The sequence below is a fragment of the Trachymyrmex cornetzi genome, unplaced genomic scaffold (genome assembly GCF_001594075.2).
Source record: "Trachymyrmex cornetzi isolate Tcor2-1 unplaced genomic scaffold, Tcor1.1 scaffold223, whole genome shotgun sequence".
In the NCBI taxonomy this organism is placed as follows: Eukaryota; Metazoa; Arthropoda; class Insecta; order Hymenoptera; family Formicidae; genus Trachymyrmex; species Trachymyrmex cornetzi.
The window spans coordinates 3,472,712-3,492,224 of record NW_017296881.1 but is presented as its reverse complement, the minus strand read 5'-3'; the positions used below and the strand labels follow the sequence as shown (position 1 = coordinate 3,492,224).

The 19,513-nt window shown below is 34.7% G+C and overlaps 1 protein-coding gene across 6 annotated transcripts in view; it reads left to right on the top strand.

The window, feature by feature from the left end:
* The first annotated feature begins 2,649 nt into the window (after positions 1–2,649).
* Cad89D (cadherin 89D) overlaps positions 2,650–19,513 on the top strand; it is a 34,725-nt gene continuing 17,861 nt past the window's right edge. For 5 of the 6 annotated variants that reach the window (XM_018506335.1, XM_018506333.1, XM_018506334.1 and 2 more), the window contains exons 1-2: positions 12,418–12,942; positions 16,471–16,627. In XM_018506335.1, coding sequence (XP_018361837.1) covers positions 16,528–16,627 — 100 coding nt within the window. In that variant the 5' untranslated portion in view covers positions 12,418–12,942; positions 16,471–16,527. Of the gene's footprint in view, positions 2,712–12,417; positions 12,943–16,470; positions 16,628–19,513 lie in introns of those variants that run through there. The other variant, XM_018506332.1, reaches the window with a different exon arrangement.

The window sequence follows — 19,513 nt, the reverse complement described above, 5'->3', positions numbered from 1 at the left end:
AATAATTTTTACGATTTAATTTAATATTTTTATTTTAGTTTATATTTCTTTCTTCTGAAGAATTTATGTTATAAAAATATAATAATGTCTTTGATTTATCATTTTAGAAAGTGTGAAGTCCTTGAAAACATTTTGAGAAAAAATAAAATTTAATATCGCGTGTGATTTGTCGCATGAAATAAAGTTAATATAGTACAGTTCTGTAAAACAGAGGAATGTAAATAAGTTTACATTCCTTTACAATTTATATGTTTCAATTTTCCTCTTTCCTCTCTCTTTTCCTTACTGGTTAAATTATAGATGCACGAAATGCCTTCAATAAAATATTTTTCTGGTAAGAGTCCGAGTTTGTTATTAGACTGCTAACGTTATGTACACGTGCATAATTAAAGTTCGTTTAAATTATTTATGAAATTACATTTTTATGAAATTGTTCTGATGCCATAAATCGCCACAAGGTAATAATTCTTTAATAATATATCTGACACTTTTAATATTTTTATTTATTTTAAAATAAAATAAAGAGCTGTAAAATAAAAATTGCTTTCCACACGCTTTGAATCGTATCATAAAATTAATGCAAGCAGAAAGCATTTTGAAAACCTCTTTCGCTATAAGCTATATTATAAGACAATAGCGAATTTAATCAGTTCGCAAAGATAAATACCATACGAAACAAGTTCCACATATTGTTTCTCTTGATGTTCAACTTGTACACTCTCTTTTCTTCAACCTCGTTTCCACGTAAAAGTCGCATTATTATTCTACGCTGAAAATAGAAGAGAATAAATCGCGAGATTCCTGAGCAATTGATTCTGTGTGTATATTTTAAATTGTTTTATCGTGGTCGGCTTTTTGATAATCACTTTCACCAACAAATCAAGAAAGATGAGCCGACTTATTGTGGCTTTATACATGAAATTTCAGTAGCTTCACAGAAATTACTACTATCATAAATTGGAGAGAAGTTTATTATTTAAGTCTCATTAAAACAAAAAGAATTTACCAATTTAATAAATTTTTATTTTTACTTAAAAAATAAAAGAAAGGAAAATATAAATATAAAACCTATAATATATATTTATTTAATTTTATATGTATATGTATATATAATATATATACATATAAAATTAAATTATACCTATATATACAAAGTCAAAAGTAAATTTTTGGAGAATTATAGACGATAAAATTCGATGTTTTGTTGAATTTACTGTGATATAATGCAAATATTAATAGCGAAATTAAAAATAATATTTGAGCAATATTAATCATATTTCAAAAAGAAGGATCGACCATAGTGATATCCGACCTTGACTGTACTTCCTTCCGGATATAATAATCCGCGGAGAAATCTATTGCCAAAAATATCTCAATCGATCCGTTTTGCATACGAATTTCGTCATTAGTTTTGAGAATTCTCATTTATCGTATAATACGGTTTTCTTATCTATTTATCTCTCAATTACTGGCATGCTGTTACACGTTTTGCATGGAAATGTGCTGCAATTGAGCGTGCAAGGACGGCGTCTTTTGTAGGTGCGGAGCTACAATGTGTTACACATACTTATCAAAAATAAAACGCGTTCGTTTGATTTTTGCTTGACGCCACACCAGAACTAGTCCCGTGTCTTGTCATGCGTGCGTTTCCTTCGTTCTTTTTCCATTGGCATTAAAAAAATGTCTAGTTCCTTTCGCTTTCGATTGGGTAGTTTGGACGTTGTCCGGTAGTAGCAATCTATTCATCAATTTGATAGTGATTTTTGACATAAATAATTTTAACTCGTTTGACTACTTGTTATATATACTTCCGCACCTTAAGTTAGTTTATATTTAATCGCTTTTTAGAATATTTTTTGCCGCATACTCTTTTTAGTCGAACTGACTTTTCCTCAAAAATTATGAGTAAATACTTTTTGAATTATTGAGGGGATGGGCGAAATAAAGATCTAATTACAAAATCTTGATATTAATACAGATTAAAATAACTTGCTACTTTTTTATTATACACAAATGGGTACAATATTAAATGAATTTATGTAATGTCTTTAAGAAGTTATATGTTATAATACTTTTTTATTATGATCAATATTACATGAAAAAGCTAATTTCCGGATAAAGAGCCTAAGTAGAATTGTGCCTTTATTCCGCCCAACTCCTCAATTAATAATTAACCATAAAGAATTTTAGTCATAATAAATTAAGTTTTTCGAACGAAGAAATATGAGGAAGAAGATTCTATGTTTCGCTCAATATTACAGGCATCTCGTATCAATAAAATAAAATAAATAATTATAAAAGCGTACTGTACCTGCTAAGAGACCAACAGGTGTAAGTAAGTGCTAAAGCATGACAAGCGAAACGAACGACGGCGAAACAATCGGAAATAGAGAGAAGAGCCGAGCGATCGCGCGCGGAGAACCCGGAAGGAACAGGTCGTCCTCTCATCTGCCGCTGGCAGGATCTACGCTAGCCAGGTGAGCACAGGTGAGTATACCCGGCCCAGTGTACGGTCGGCCGTCGGCACGGCAAGAAGCGCATGTAAAAGCGATAGGCTGAAGAGCCCCGAGTGCATTCAACTCGGGGAATCGTGTATCGTGAATCGCGAATAGCGACGAGACGCGACGCGTTCGTAATACTTACTTACTCCCGGCGAAGAAGAATCGAGGAACATGTTTGGGATATATCGCATTGGTGGATACGCATTACTGGTAAGTGAAGTCGATTCGTCATGACTTTTGTCGTCAACCTAGCTATTTCGTCATTAGTCTCGGTCGCGGTAAGCACAGACCCATGAAATACGAACGCGTGCCGCGTGACTTTTGCAATGGTTTCTTAACTAGGGTTCTTATACAATTATGATTTTTTACATATGCGGAAGCACGTTTGTTTACGTCTGCAAAAATGCTATTGCCATTCTAATACGTAAAGTCTACTTGAAACGATCTGCAATTTGTGCCTAGATATTATAGGATCGAATATAATTTTAGACAATCTGTAATTCATGTCAAATTTTTTTTATAATTCTACTTGTAATTTATTAATTTATTTTATAATTAATAAACCAAGAAATTATAGAATAAACCAATAAATTGTAGAATAAATCAATTTCAACATATAAATTATAGATTACATTTATAATTTTATATGCTGTGCATTCTCTGTTTATAATTTCATATTATATTGTTGCTTATATTAATATGTTTACGTTATATTATATATATATATATTTTATACATATATGTATTTTTTCTCAAACAGGTATATATGTGAATGTATTCTGTGATTTCTTAAACGTTTTTTATGTTACATCTCTCACGTAAAATTATGAAAATAATTCTATCTTGAACCTTAATACGAATTATAGATCCTCTAAAATAAGAGTTAAAAAAATAGCTGATCAATTTTTATTAACATTTAGATACAAATAATTTGAAATATGTTTTATTGATAATTGTAGAATAAACTAATATGTAAATTGTTTCAAACAAAAGACTTTTGTCCAATATCTACTCGTGTAAAGCCAGATTTCTCATAAATTTTGTATGTATTACATGTGTAATCTGTTTTTTTTTAAATTCTTATAATCTTTTTTAGACAATCTGTAATTCGTGTCAAATTTAAGAATATAATTGTATTTATAATTTTATATGTTGTGTATATTTTGGCGTATATTCCTACATATTTTAATTCTTATTTCAAATTATTTTTGTATTACATTGCATGTAATACAAAAATATTACGAATAAAATTCCTAAATTCTGATATGAATGAATTACAAATTATTTAAAGGGACTTAATATAAAAAATCTAATGATTGTCGTAAGTCCAATTGTCATTTTCACAAATTTATTACATATGTAAAAATGGAACGCATATCAAAAGTTACATGATTAGGTACGCTTCATTGCATTATATAAACTACACAAAATATTTTAATTAATTTAATTAATAATTATATTAAAATTTTTGTAAAATGTAATTCCTAAATGTATCGAATGACATTCCGAATTTTTGCACACAAACAGTTTGCCCGAAAACAGGTTACGAGGCTAGTGGTTGGCGAAGTAAAAAAAAAAAATAAAAAGGGGGCGGCAGAAGAGAATAAAATAGCATCCTTATTCCATGGCGATCGAGCGTAGAAGCGTCGCTTGAATTTTAACTCGACAGCCGCTCTCACATCGTTTACAAACAGCCGCAAAGTGGAGTGGACTAAAAGCGCGGGTCAGCGAGCGCTCTCGTTTTAGGAAACTTCTTGAGAAGGTGACAAGGTCAAGGTTCATCGTCGTCAAAGAGATCTGCGTCCGGGGAAGAGAGCGGAAGAGGGTACATTAAAAAATACCTGATTAGTGATGCATTGTCAGGGTGAAATTTATAGATTATTTCATAATAATATCGATGCAGGCACTTCCGTGAAGAGGTGATTAATCATTTTCTTGAAATTACGAGAGCAATTTTACTTTATACAATAGGCACTGAATTTAATTACAAGAATAATTACGTAATAATAAAAAAATTATAATATTATGATACCACTCTAAATTTAACCTTTAATATAGATAATGATTTTCTGCTCCTTTACTACACACGATTCATTCTGGATTAATTTTTATTACTTTTCACGTTAACAAATATGCAAAAATTATTAAGTGTTTCTTATATTTATCTACTTTAAGATCTTTAGAAAGTACTTTAAAGATTGTGTATTTAAAAAAATTGCATATAAATGTTATAACTAATTATTTGATGTTCCTAGTTTTCGAAGAAATAAAATGTGTAAAACACGAATGACCCAATTGTGTGTATTAAGGATTATGTTGTTATATTTAACAAAAATGTAAATACGCTTTTATGATTTTATGTATTTAAAAGTTTGTATTATATCATCTTATATAAATAAATTAGTTGGGAAGTGCTTTCTATCTATGGAAAGTTAGATTTATAAATATTTATAAATTTTTAAGCGCGTCAGTTTTAAAAGTGAAGATATACGAGAATGTGTCCCAAGGAAGCTATAAAGCATAATTTTACGTTTAGTTTATCTTAAAGTAGCAAATCTATGATACGATTTAAAGTCGCAAGAAACAACGCGATAAATTGTTATCGCTCGGTACGACTTCCTTCTGTCACACTCATCTCTAACATATATAAACTTTGAATCCAGACTACAATATAACGGGTCATTTTTCAATACGGACGGATAATTCACCAGTTAAATTTATGAGATACAAAGAAATACAAAATTTCGTATTTTTACTTTTGGCAATGCTTTTTTTGAAAATATTTCAATATACAATGCTTTCACACGTGCAGTTATTCGAAAACAATGCAAAAACGTGAGACGTTTTTGTGATAATAAATTCTTATAATTTTATACAAAATATCGACTAAATAATATAATCACTGAGATGATTTTTTATGATAAAATTGAAAAGTATGGAGTTAATCTTTTCTGATTGTTGACACTATTTTCCAAAGAAATACTTTTCTATACATATAACATATCGATTGATTACGTATCGCATGTCTCGATCTTTAAGGTTTATTACAAATAATTACATAATATCATCTTCTGCATATAACAGTTAACAAAATCGACATTGTTTAGATTCATTCGGAGTGTAACGTCATTGTAAGTGTTTGTACAGATACAGACTCGCGTGTTTGCTCGCGGGATTCTAACATCTTGTTAGAGAAACTTGGATGGCATATGTTTATCTAAACTTCTGCTCGCACCGTAATATTATGTCTCTTCGCGAAAGGACTTATTACGTGTACGGGTTAAACGGTACTACCGGTGCAACCAGCGGCAATTACCGAGACACTCGGTTAGCCTTGCTAAGACGTCGCAATACAGGCCAACGCGATTACTTGATATCCGCATGAAAGACCGGAATTCAACACGGTTATCAGGACGCGCATCGCTAATTCGTGTTAGGAGTATCGTAAGCAAGTTGTCGCAAGCGCTAAGTCTTCTTGGAGAGGAAGGCGTGGATATGTTAACTTTGGTTAACCCCGGAGTAGAGAGGTACTAACTACAATTTACACTGACGTAACATACTGAAATGAGAGAAAGAGAGGGAGAGGCTAATATGTGAACTACAACATATTACACATGTACGTCCCAAATACTACAGGTATTGATTTAATAGTAATTGATACCCGTGAAAATTCTTGCGGCAGTTGCGATTAACGTTAACAATTCTGGAATAGTTATCGACACTCTGGCCGACGTAAGTATCGCTTCGAAAGCTGTCGACTAGCTATCACTAGTGGTTGCATTTCGATTGAATTTTTCGTCGCTCATACTAATTGCGTAATTCCATTGCAACGGACCGGATCCGGGCACCGCTGCACCGGTGTGGTGGAAATTGTGGCAGCGGTTGATCTGGGTCCCGTCCTAACTCTCAAATGCACGTGCAAGCGAGTATTTCGCTCTCGTGGCATTCTCTGCGAAAGGGCACGTGGAAATTCACACGCGCGTTCTTCCGCACCTGCCGTGCGAAGTGGTGCTGTGGTGGCCAAAAAGCATGATCCGCAGCATTTAAGAGAATTTTTATTAAATGCCCAATGTGACATTGTCGTATGTGGTATTGTCAATTTTTATATACACACATACACACACACACAAATATATATTTCTTTGAATAGAGCTAAGAAAACATTTACTCATAGTAAATAAATGTTTACTCATTAAAAACAAAATAGTTAAATAATAGTTAATGTAATTTTCATTTTTAATTCTTTTTAATTTCACAATATTTTTCTCTAAATTAGTTTTTAGAATAAATTATAAAAATTAATTTATAATAATATAAGTTTTAAATTACTAAAAACACATTGACCTGGTCAATATCGTAAGTAATTGGTGTCAAGCGAAATTGTGTAGGCTTTTCCAATATATTGCAGTACAGCATACTTAATACCTGTAGGAACGCGGTCATCGCAGTGCTAGCTGACCTTAGTGCTGACCTTAGAACTCTACGCATGGGTCTGTGAGACTCGGCGAAAATTTCCAGTCATTAGCATTCTTGGAAATTTCTTCTCGTTAAATTTCTTATTTGTACGTTGCAATTCAGTAGGATTTAAATTCGAATTTTATAAATATATATTCTAATTGCTGTTCACGTTAAAACTAAAAAATTGGTATGATACTTGAAATATGCATTGGAATATGCAGAATGATATTCTATACATATAGTATTAATTGGAAAATTAATATACTTAATAATAATAATATACACACGTATAATTGGAATGTTTTGTACATGTAGGACAGTATTTAAAGTTTAATTTATCAAATTTGTCGCCAATAAAGAATGTGGAGAGATTATATTATTATTAATAATTAATAATCGCTTCATTTGCATATTCAGTAGTTAATCGCGAAGTAAAGTTACGAGAATAGGACATCCGTATTGCTTGCACTCGGCGCTCGAGATATCTACTGAATCGAGTGCATCATTGAAGCTTCGTTCCGCTAAATCCGTCGGCAAAATCCTTCATTAGTCTAAGATGATCTGCTCGAGCGTGTCTCTCCTCGCGACGGTGCATTCGCCGATGATCCTTCGAGCGTGACGCGTGACGGTCCAGCATCGTGGTCTACTATCATGGTCCAATGATCTTTAGCAGTTTCTTATTCGCTACGCTTACGTCTTCCTGAATATCTCTAAACGTTAGACGCGGAAATCAGATCGAGATCGAGAACTGGAATGTAGACAAAACCGGAATGATGCTTGATCGTTGCTGCAAAATTTTAGATTTCAAACGAACTAGAACATCGTATAACTTTCAAGTATCTACAGAGCAGAGTCCGTTTATAGTCGTTCAAGTTGTTGTTTAAGATGATCAGTAATTGAAACATGTATTTCTAAATTTTATTTCTTTTCTTTACGAGTTTACACAACTCACGTCGGCACAACTCACTTCCGGAAATTGAAATGTCAGATAGAAAGTCAATATAATACAGATTATATTATACATGCAATGAGATATTGATAAAAATATTATTTATTCGTGTGTTATTAAAATATTATTTGTCTTTCCCGAGAAAAAACTAAAATTTGAAGACTAAAATTATGCAAAAGCACTTTTCTAGCTTTAGAATCTTATCTAAAGATAAACAATTTGGACAAGAATGATAGAAGATTTTCTTATGTGAAAAACAAATACGTTCAATAATCTTTCATTTGTTTATCTCATTCTCGATGAAATTAATAGATAAAGAATCCAATTTTACTCTCGATGGAACGATTAATCCAAATAATATTGTTGATTACGTGTGTGTATATTCCTACAATAATAATTTATCGAATCATCAGGTCTTCGTCAAGTATGAGATTTTAAAGTGGGATATACATATATAGAATAAGTAACTCTCACGTCTTTTGGTACGTTTATTTCATTTTCAAGCGGCATTATCCGAGTTATCGTCCTTGGATACGACCGCCATTTCGGGATAAAGTGTAATCAGCCGCGACGGATAATACCTCCTTGATCCGAACGCTCGCTGCTATGAACGGAGAGAGCGTCCCCTTGAACTCTGAGGCGAGAGGAAAGTTCGGATAAAGTGAAAAATCGATGCGGATCAGTGCGAGCCGCGAGGTACTTTCCTCGATGCTTTCGATTGATTTTAAAGTGCGCGAGACGTCGTCGTCCGAGAAAAGCGCCGACATTGTCCGGCGCAGCAGGCACCTCACGATTTATCGTAAATTGCGAGAAAGAAAAATTGTATTCCCGCCTTGTGCGGCGCCGCCGGCCCGCTTTTCACACATTCCGGAGTCAGCGATGCTGAGAAGAATATATTCACGAACCACGATTCTTCGCATGTATTATAGCAAATGTCTTCACGTGAATAACAATTATTACTACCTGCGAACATTTGTCTCTTAATGATTAATTAAATACTTATCGAATGTTATGAGAATTTTATTGTCAAATAATTACGAATATAATCGTCTCTCTTAATTCACAAATATATATCATCGTGAAAATTTGGAATTTATTGCAAGCTCTTCTTGTCTCTAGGAAGTCAAATATCTTTGTAACTAAGTCTTATTATTCTCAAATATCGTAAATCTGTTCGAGTCAAGTCCATTTGAAATTCAATGAAGGATAATCTTTCGCCATATGCTCGCACGTAATTTAACTTCCAAAGAGTTCTTTATTTATAGTCGATCATAACTCAGGGAATATTGGCTTCTCGATATTTTTGTCAAGAAAAGGTTTCCAAATTGATCAAAGAATTATAAGAAATGATAAGGTAGGTCTGGGACATTTTGTATAGGTATAGTTGATGTTCACATTGGAAACACTCGCGGCGACTTGCAGCCCTGCTGGCACGACGGGAATTCTCTTAAATACTGACTCGTGTGCGGCCTGTCCGCTGCAGTTTTGCTCCGAGGCTCTAAGGTCGGCTGTGAAAAACTGATGCGGCAGTCGCGCGATCGATTATTTCGACAGCTGTAAAAATAATCGGATTTCGCGTCGGCCTAAGTCATTAGGGATCATTTTATCGTAAATGAGGCCAAGGCCGAGATGCAAAATACGACGTTGCTTCCACATTTGGTGACTTTGCGAATTTTGAGAAGAGAAATGGAGTATTTGGTCGTACGATACGCGAATAATAAGCGTACCGTGCAATACATCACGCAGGACGTTGCACAAGAAAACAATCTCGATGACAGGTTTGCCACTTATATAAAAGGGGAGCGATCCACGTCAATGACACAATTCATATGCGATACCTACGTAATTTTGTTACTTGACCATTTTGCTTCTGACGTTAGATATTTCCTTTCACTTTTACGTTCTGTGAAGTTAAAGTTTGGACTACTGCAATATTCTATTTGTTTTGTACGTATATAAAGTAACTCGGGGAAAGACGCTAACTCATGCCTTTATTCTGGAATGATTTCTTAATGTTATTGAATTAATCTACGAAAAGATATTGCTTACAAATGTTATTAAGCACGACAAATCATGTTTTGTATTTGCTGTCATCTCTCCCTCCAAGTGTAAGGGAAAGATGTTATTGTAACTTTTACGCATGTAAGAATATTACCAATTGTAATTTATACCAGTTTATATTTAGATGACGAGGAAATATTAATAAAAAATCATACATATTGCTCGGTTTTATGCCTGTGCCACCCTACGCGTTGAAGATTGGGGATTATGAATTAAAAGATCAGAATTTGACCAGTCAGATAATTTTAATTTTAATCCATTTTGCTCTGATTGGCTGAATTCTAATCCTCAATTCGCAATTCTTTATCTCCAATGTATAATGTGACACGGACATTACAGTAAGCACTGAAGCACAGATTTTAAAGCTATTAGGGTATCAAATGTTATAAAGATTATATGCGGAATCCGTAGATTACTCCAGTTTCGAGATAATCTTAAGCTAGAACTAAAGATGTCAAATGAGTCAAACGACGGTAATCATTTCCGTTCTTATCTTGAGACTGTTTTAAGTAATGTTTTAAGATGCTAACACGGTTCTTTGATTAGTTCATGACAACTTAGACTGTACTTTAGACGGTCCTAAATATAAGATCCGACTATAAATACCCTCTTAGTCTTACAGAGCCGTATTAGCATCTTAAAACATTGCTTGAGAAGGATCTTGAAGAATGAACTATGAATAACGGCTCATATTTCAGACGTACCTTTTTACATTTTGTCAAATCTTTTTCGACGTCGACTGGCACAAACATTTCCGTCTCCGCTGATAACTACGCAATTATTTATCACACACTTGTTCAGAATGGCCAACGCCCCGAGTTATATTACAATGGGCAATTTAAATAATCTTTTCACCCAAACTGTTTGCTCCCACCGATCGTTTGCAAAGCCATAAAGATGAAGGAAAGGGCAAAGAGTGCGAAGATACGGAAAAAACAAAAGTCATCTTTAGACGAGACGGCGCCGATGGTTATTATCCTTTTCCCATACGACAAACAAGTTGTGCAACGTAACGGTCCAGAAACATAATAAGAAGAGCGAAAACATTCGGTGAAATTCGCATTTATTATAACATTCAAGTGCAAGTGTGATTCGAGATCTTTTAATCCGCAAGCTGGTCCGCATATTATCATTAATTTTGTAGTATGACAGACAAAAATTAGAGGCCAGAGGTGAACTGAACGAAAGTACCGCTGAAGACTTTCTTGTCTCTTGGCACGCTCAATAATGTTATGCAAATGTCAATGTGGTGAAACGATTCTGCCATCACTTGCGAAAAGCTCATTATGCGAGCAGATAAACTCTATGGCCTGTCACAGTGAAATCTGTGTTATTATCTGGATTCGCGATTGCGTTGTTGCGCTTGTTATGCTGACTGATTGATCTTCTTATACTTTATTAAATATGTCTCACGTCGCATTACATCCAATAAAAAGTAAATCGGTCAATTAGATGCACTTTTAAAGTCTCTTCTATAAATAAAAAAAAAAAGAACAAAAAATATGACGTAAAAAGTCATCTTATGAACTGTTCTGTTTATGATTAGTAGTCATCATAATTATAAATTTGAAATAATTATTGTTATCCTATCCTTGATAAATCATAGAAAAACGTTGCTCTGAGGATATTTACTACTACAGCAATGAAATGCACATATATATATATAAATCAATTGAGAAATTTGTCCTTATTTCTTGAAGACATTACAGTCTAGAACCTTCTAAAAACACATACCATTGGTCTGAAAGACTCATTATAATTTTGATAAATTATTTCGGAGTTCAGATTAATATATTTAGGTTTAATTTTTCATTATCTGGTCAACTTGTGATTAAACTGAACCTGGTATTCCACCCAAAGGACTTCACCTATGACATCATCATAAATGAAGCTCAGCGATTAAATATCAGGTTAAGCTTAACCACAAGTTAACCAGAAAATGAAAAACTGGGCCTTTAGACTCTTTTTTTTATTTTGAAGCTCTCTTTAGGAATATACCTACGCATAGGTGTAATGCCAAAAAGTTTTGTTACAAAATAAAACTCTCCTTTTTTTTGTGTACGGAGTAAGCAAAATTTTAATTGGGTCTGAGAAATCCAGTTCTAGGCTTAATTAATTTCAACTTTAGACGAGCGAAAGCCCATGAACTTGACGTGAATGTCATAATAATGTAATGCACCTTCGGCCTCTCGAACGCCCGAGGATCTAAAGTCAGACCGCTAGCTATTACGAGGCGATCCATCAAAGAGCGGTGCACCGAAGGAGGTCCCGAAGTGAAGGAAGTAAGGTTCCTTCACGGTGCTACACGGCAAGCGGGGTAATGGTGGTCAGTGGCCGCGCTGAAAGCGAAAGGACGTTCGTGCTCTGCTCGAGAAAGGGGGGTAAACTAAGAGAGTAGGTACATAGCTATAGTTGTGTACGTGTAGCGGACATTTAGCCATACCTCCTTGAGAGGTGTTCGAGACTCGTAGGAGTGGCGCGGATCGGATCACCTGAAATCGATTCAACCGGGGACGGGACTCGACGGGACGGGGGCGTGTGTTTCAGGTCGCAGAAATCTCCCTTCCCCGTCGGAGGGAACGCAGGTGCGTGTATCGAAAGTGGTGAACACGAGCGCGGATCAACATCCAGCCGCGGCCAATGCCAGTCACTTGTGAAACGTGAAACGCGAAACTGGGCGAAAGTTTTGCCCACCGTGCCCACCGAGGTGGACATCGAAAAAGAGAGCCAGAGGGAGAGGGAAAGAGAGAAAGAAGGGTAATACACTCGGAGGAATCCCGGAGGAGATTTCATTCGACAGACGACCGTGTCATACGCTCGCTTCCATTATCTTTCAGTAACGAGTCGGACAGAGTTACGATCAGAGTGTCGCGCGGAGTGTCCTCGGTGTACACGTGAGACCTTGGGTTTCCGGTGCAACTGAAAGAAGAGTTCGGAGCTGCCGTTGCCACTGAACGTCAGCGATTGAGCAAGGTCAGTGAAGAATCGTACACGTCCAGTCATCTCGGATAATTGGATTTTTGCAATTTTTCGTTTTTTTGCGCGGGCAAAGGGCCGTGACGGAGAGCCGTGATGGACAGCGATAGTGTAGATTCGCAGAGTCGATCCTTCTCGTTGGCATCAACGCGACAATCGCTCGCCGCTGACCACTCTGCATCGACGATGTGTACACTCGCCAGTCGACCGCGACAAATCTCTCGTTCACTCGTGAAGCACGAACTAGAGCGAGATTTTCGCTATTTTGTTACTAGCGAACGAAAAACGATGTCGCGACCAGCTTGATATCGCTCGGTTTAGAAATCCGGGTTGCAGAAGAAAATCCGTACTCCGCAATTCTTTTTTCAGTGTTGCGTTAAGATATCTCGTAAAGTATCTTATTATGAATTATTTCCAGGTAAAAATGTATGTTTAACAAAATAGATAAGAAATTTCTTGCGATAATTTGTTTCAATTCTTAAAAAGGTATTAAATCATTAATTTTTATGTCATGAAATTTTCCATTTAATTTGTAATTAGAAAAAAATCAAACAATTAAAATTGAAACCTATACGAAGAATCGTTCAGCTTTACCATAAATTCGAAAGTGAAGATAATGAGAGTCTTACTTTTCTACTCTTCAAATAGTCCTTTGCATTTGCGTGCAAGTACATACGAATTATCGTATCATGCACGTCTCCTATTCTGGTCAATGCCGTTTGTCTCCCGGTACGTTGTCATCTCAATAATCGCTCGTTTCCTTTCTTTTCCCGTTAATAAAGATTTCCCCATGTATGATTAAAATACAAAATAGGCTGCTGTGTGATGAATGGACAAGTACTGTCTATTTTTCTATCGGTTCGATGACGCCTGAAAACTTCATCCGAGCGTGACAGTTACCGTTCGCTCGTGGAACGTGAAACACGTAATAGCGAAAGTTTTCCTGGCGCATTCCTGCTGTTACACATATGTAGGAAGTATATTGACTATACAGTATACAATGTGCATCAATATATATATCACACAAGCCGTAAGAATTTGAAAGAACGTGCTCGAGAGAGCACGAGGTCCCACTCGCTTTTCGCGCTGATCATTCGAACGGCACCGAAAGTGCACTTGAACCGTCATTCGCATCTGAACTCTTACGCAGCGCAGCTGCAGCCTCCTATATCAACCATCCATGCCCCAAACAGCTGATTTTTATTATTCGGACCGGCGCGACGACACAGCGGTCGATAAGCGTTATTTCTCTTTTGCGGAGCAGTAGGTCGTTTATAAATGGGTTGCATTACGTTTCATTGCCTCCCGACATTTTCTTGCGAAGATAGACGTCGTATAGCGGAATCATTTTCAATTCGTGGTAAATATAATTCATTCGCGAAATACGAAATCTCCACTGGTAATCTCGGGCGAAAGTTCTACCCATTGAATCTTCCTAAAAGACGTCGCGCGAAGTGGTACGTTCCTTATAAAAAGAAAAACGGATAATGTCCTGAATATCCCATCGCACTCTCTCACTCATGCTCGTTTTATCTTTTTCATATAAGATAAAAGTCATATACATTCTTTAGGATGAAACAAGTACGCAAAAAGATGGTATACTTTTCTTTATCCGGTTGAAAAGAATGACTAAATGTTAATTTAATTTATGACAAATCTGTTTTGGAAATTATAATATCTTTTCAGTACATTTTACTAGATGATGTTGTATATTTATTCGTTCTTAGCAATAATTTTTCCTGTTTTATTAGTTAAAAAAATAATTTTTTTTAAATATAAGTTTTATATGTTTTCCTTCAAATTACACAAATGCATCTGCCATTAAAAACAAAACTAGAAAGTGATGCATGCAATTTTTATTTATATTGTTTCACTAAGTAGTTCATGTAACAACAGAAAATGTTAAAGAAAACGATAAGTTTGAAGATTTTTATTTTTAGCATAATTTATTTAATATATATAATTTGGTAAAACAAAGTTTTAGAACACTTTTGGACTTGTTTTCACTTATCTAGTATTTTTCTTTTCAATTTTTGTTAGTATAAATCTTTTACCTCTTAAATTTGGTTTCGAGGTTTTGGAAGCGTCTCGTATAATCGATAATGCGTGGCACGCGCACATGTGACCTGTATCTGACCGAGAGAAATGAGATTCGCTCGCGAAACACGATGCACGAAACGGAGCGAAAGTTTCACCTTTTACCTTAACAAAGACGGATAGAATAAATGCGATGCAAGCGCGATGAGGAGAAACGAGACAATCATAATAGGAAGTTTCTCCATCCTGATGAATTCTTTGCGCGAACGTTTCAAGAACGATCTAAATTTAATATAGATCGTATCTCTTTTTGTTTATCCGAAAATACAGGCGGAACGATCGGTCGAATACCCGAGAGTATTCTTCAGTAAATATGAAATTGATTGACAAGCACGAATCGTGTAACGCCAATTTGTTCGAGTTACGGTCGCTTGTTCCGTTGAAAGTGAAATCGCAGTATGCAAGAACCTCGGCATAGATCTTCACGTTGATTTGTCGTTGTGTTTTTCGCATTTTGTGTACACGCAAGCTTCTTTATGGCAATCGACAATATCGAATTGAGTACTATGAAATTGATATGTTATTTTAGAAGCATTTGTTCTGTTATTTCATAAGAGATCGATAAAACTGTATTTTAGATTCTAAGAATTAATGTTTAATTACACATATTATGAAACTTACATCATAAAAAAGCTAATGATTAGTGGATAATTATAATACCGGCGATTAAACTTTCAAGCCATTTCAAAATGATTTAGATGATTTGAAGCGCATAAGTTTATCTAAAATATTGTTAAAACGTTAATAAAATATATAAAAATATAATTTGCGGTCAGAAATGATTTCGATAAACTACATACTAATTTTTTGCAACACTGAATTAATTTTGTTCGAAGGAAATTGACTTGATTGAATCTAATCTCGTTCAATGGTGAAAAAAAGAGATTCTGAATTGATTAAAGAGAATCTGCCATCAGAAAATATAATACAGTAAAAGTGAAACATTTTATACGGAGTGTTGTATTTTATTAAATAATAAAAGAACTCATATTTCAATGTACATATCTTTCATCTATGCACAAGAGAAAATCCTCGTAAGATCATATAATCATGAGAAAATCATAACTGAATATAATGAATTTCTTCCGATATAATGAAACGGTGTGCAATGCAATTTCGAAACTTGCGAATGCACCGGCGAGACTGAATCTCGCGTGGGTCTTTTGCAACACGAATGCGTTACTTTCCGTAGACCATACGGCTAATCTTTTGCGCAGGGAAGAGGTAAATAAACCTTTCCCTTCCCCGTGCAGGTATCGGAACGCGATTGTTTCTCCCTTGATCGTGGAGCGCGTGTAAGAGCGCGCCTTTTACATAAGACGCGCGTGGCTACCTACGTAGGATGCACTTTACAATTAGTGCAACCTGCGAGGATGCATCGTCACGGTTCTCGCTCGCCAGTCGTCGACTCACCGTGAATAATTTCAGGGATGTACGTGGCTACAACGTGACTGACGCGCACCGGAAGCAGAGAGGAAGCCAAAAATGTCGCTGCGAAGGAGGACATCTACCTTTCCACCGCCGCATTCCTGGCTGATCACGGTGGTTCTGCTGATTTTTTCCGTCCAAGTTCAGCGTGTAACAGGTACGTGCGCGCGTCGATTTCCATCATTTTTGTTCTTTCCGTAACATTTTTCCAGATTTTCCAGGTTTTCGACAGAAAAATTAATTGTGGATAACAAGAGTAAATTGTGTCGATTTTTTAAAGATTTTAAAGGAGAAATTAATTATTACTGTGTTTTTATTTTTAATTAATTTATAGTAATTAAAAGTTATTAAAATTATAAGTTATTAAAACGTTTTAATATATATTTGAAAGTTGCATTGAACGTTGATTTTTTACGACGTACTTTTCCCTACGATTTATTTAAGCAATTAAATATAAAAATTAAATAACAAAATAATTTCATTTTGTATTACAATCAAAGATACAAAAATGTTATACAGTAGTTAAAAAATTATATATAATAATATTGTAAATTTATAAACAAATATCTCACAGGTTAAAAGATTATATTCTTGCAATCATAGAAATACTAATATTAATTGTAAATTAATTTGAAACACAATGTATGACAAATATTAAGAATGTCGGATGTACAGAACAAAAATTTGTAATTGCGATTAATTTTGTATTCTAAACTCTTATACAAATTTTTTAGTAAATATTTCAATAATAAGAATCTGACACTAAAAGCTATTAATGAATTATATTCTGAAATTCTTACGCTTCTCTAAGTAATAATAGATAAAAATATTTATTAGATGTTAAACTTAATTCCTGCCGTTTTTCGTCTCCAAAATTGATTTGTTTCGAAGGGAAATACCTTAATCAAAGTATTATTAATAAAGTATTATTAATTAGTAATAAAGTAGAAAATGGAGGAAATTACTTTGATTAAGGTATTTATTCATCTTCCCTTCGAAACAAATCAATTTTGGAGACGAAAAACGGCAGGAATTAAGTTTAACACCTAATATATCGATTTATGAGAACTGCTTCTCATAGCGATAGATACGATTTGCTGATTATTTAATGCGAAAGAAGTTAATGTTTCAAGACGTAACTACGTTAGTTAGTAGGCGGTTTAGCATTCTAAAGGCGATTGAAAATTTGATTTAAAGTCTAATTAGTACTTACATAGAACAGCCTGTACTCGATATAGCAGCATACCCTTGTGCAGCTTACATTGTCGGTAACAATGCGAACGTACGTGTACGTGCGCTAATTTGCACATACAGGGTGCAAACGAAACTGGTAAAGGCTTCGCCTTACCGAAGATAGACTGTTAATTCCCATCGTTACCATTTTAGATCGTGAGATTGCGGTCGGGCCTACATCAATTTGTAGACGGCGGGTTTGTTAATGAATCTTTGTCGGTTTCCGCCTACTCCGGTCTCTAAGAGAACTTGCAATATCTCGGTAGTTCGCGGATATAAATATTCGATTACCGATGCGTATATACCGTTGTACATAATAAATTGATTCGCACGAGAATCAACGTCGATGCAACATTTGTGCGGCGTTTGCCTCCGGCAAAAATCCAAGCAGTCATCCATTACAGCTTCATAGCTCCGACGATGCACTGCGGAAGTTGACTCCATAGAATAAAACTCCATAAAGAATATAAGTCCCGTAAAATACGGTTTAATGTTACCTTAGGTCTGATTGCAAACCAACGTTACTTTAATTTCAAGCGAGGTTTAACACTCTCTCCCTTTCTATCTCTCTCTCGGCTTTAAAAAGAGAGAGACAGAGTTTTTAGCCTCACTTAAAGCCTGTTCTTTTTAGCTGAACTTTTACACCAGTTCATCTTTCTTCCTTTTCTCTTCAAGAGGAAAGAATAAGAAGAAAGATGCACTGGTGCAAAAGTTCGGCCAAAAAGAACATGCATTTGCCTTTAAAGTCAAAGTAATGTTGGTGCAATTATATAAAGAATTATTATTTAACTGAAATGGTACATTGCCCTTACAGAAATCTAATACAGAATAATAGCCAATTTATTAATGTTAAAAAACACAGTAATAATTAATTACTTAATTTATGTATTAAAAGTATTAAAATTCTTGTTCAATATTTTTAGTAATTCCAAACAAGTTACGGTTTACTCCAAATAATTATTATTTTTCTGTAATAAATAATTTTTCTGATCAGTATTAGATTTTTGTAAGTATAAATTTTGTATATTTGATAATAACAACTTTATTCAATACATATTATTAACGAATACATATTTATGAATACATATTTATTGAATACGTACAAACAAGCATTTGGTCAAAGTATTGCACGTGAAAAATACGTGAATACCGAATACATGCACAAAAGAAAGAAATATAAATTTACAAAAGAAAAAAAATTAAAATAATATTTCATGATAATTAAATCTAGCTAATTGAGCTATCTACTTAATGGAGATGATATGAAGTAAAATTCTTTAAAAGAGAAAGAAAGTAGAAAATATTTGAAATTATTATTAACTCTTATCGCTCATACTGTTAATTAGAAGAATACATAAAATTTATAAAACGTTTATATACATATATGGATATCGTATAATCTTCATGCTATGAAAATGCATGTATTATACGTAGAGCTTCCACGGTGTCCGTCCCAAACTGAAGACGTTACGAAAGCATACAAAAAGTAGGCTAACCTTGGCCGACTTTTATTAAAGCTTTGGAGAGCAGCGGGCTTATTCCTGTAAATGCAACGACACGCATATGTATGTATGTATGCTGTGTATGACAGGCAAGCATATCTATTGTCGCAAACGATATATAACGCGCAGCTGGTTGAAGATGTGTCCGTGTGTGTGCCAAGCACTTGCTCGCGATTTTCTTGGCCCGCTCGCCTTTCAAAAGTAATCTCCCTCTCGCGCATCGACTCGAGAAATAGACATGGAGGAAGTGAAAGATAGCTAGATAGAGAGAAAGGGGAAAGAAAGAGAGAAAGAGACGTGATCCTCGC